General features: G+C 58.2%; 1 protein-coding gene across 1 annotated transcript in view; it reads right to left on the bottom strand.

Annotated features, from left to right (window-relative positions):
* Positions 1–766, bottom strand: part of SLCO2B1 (solute carrier organic anion transporter family, member 2B1) — a 49,393-nt gene extending 48,627 nt beyond the window's left edge. Inside the window, exon 1 of the mRNA XM_012725737.1 lies at positions 514–766. Within this exon, the coding sequence (XP_012581191.1) occupies positions 514–529 (16 nt within the window). The 5' untranslated portion in view covers positions 530–766. The remainder of the gene's footprint in view (positions 1–513) is intronic.
* Between the last annotated feature and the right edge of the window lie 208 nt (positions 767–974).

Genomic DNA, 974 nt, shown 5'->3' with positions numbered 1-974 from the left:
CTCAGCGTCTCTGCTCCAGTCTCTCCTGCACCCTCCTCACTTCCCTTTCCTTGGGCACCCCTCCAGGCACCTGTTGCACTTTGCCTCTCCCCGCTTGTCCTTCCGTCTCGTCTCGGCTCTGTCATTATTTCTGCACTTGCTGTCTCTTGCTAGGCTCCTCTCCATCTCTCTCTCTCTCTGCTTTGTCTCTTTCAGAGAAGGGGAAAAGGGTCGGGCTCAGGGTTCTGCTTTTCCTTTGCCCTCTTGATTTCAGTTTCCTCGGGGAAGTTAGGCGAGCTCCCTGTCTCCAGCCGAGTAAACAGCCACCCACCCTGCCCCTCCAGTCATTCATTCACTCATTCGTGCAACATAACATTTACTAGGTCTGCATGAGCCTGGCGCCCTGTGGGGAACAGCCAGTCCTCCTCCACCCCACCCCAACACACCCATTCGGCTCCCAACTGCACCCTTGTCCTGGGAACTGGCTCCCACACTCCCTGCCCATGGCCCTTTGCAAACTTGCTCTGGACTTACCTATCCTGGGTCCCATGACTCCTGGGGTGCAGCAAGTCCAGCCCCTGTTTCAATCTCAGCAGCACAGCTGAGCAGGGGAAGGAGAGTGAATTTCGTGTGGCCAGCAGCCACTCAGCCACAGCAGGATGTGCTAGTGGAGGGGACTCTGGCCCCGGGGCCGCTACTCCTTGAGCCACCCTGGACGGCAGCCACCTCCACCCAGAGGGCTAGGAAGCCCTGCTGAACTCGACCACTCTCCCCACGGGTCTGTCTTCCTCAGCCTCGCGTTCTTTTTTTGGTTTTGAACTCTGCTCCCTGGCTGGGGCAGCCCAGGGCCAGGGTGAGAGGCTGGGTATGTTTAGTTCCAGCTTCCTGGTGGGAGGAGGCTGCATTTTGCATTTCCCTTGGATAGTTTCTCCTGCTCTGTCACTGGCCCAGAGGTGGGAACAGGGGAATGTGATAGGCTTCCCCAAGCCAGGGGG

This window comes from Condylura cristata, unplaced genomic scaffold (assembly GCF_000260355.1).
Source record: "Condylura cristata isolate star-nosed mole 26May11 unplaced genomic scaffold, ConCri1.0 scaffold00015, whole genome shotgun sequence".
Lineage (NCBI taxonomy): Eukaryota > Metazoa > Chordata > Mammalia > Eulipotyphla > Talpidae > Condylura > Condylura cristata.
The sequence above is the reverse complement of the archived record's forward strand: the minus strand, read 5'-3'. Positions and strand labels throughout refer to the sequence as shown.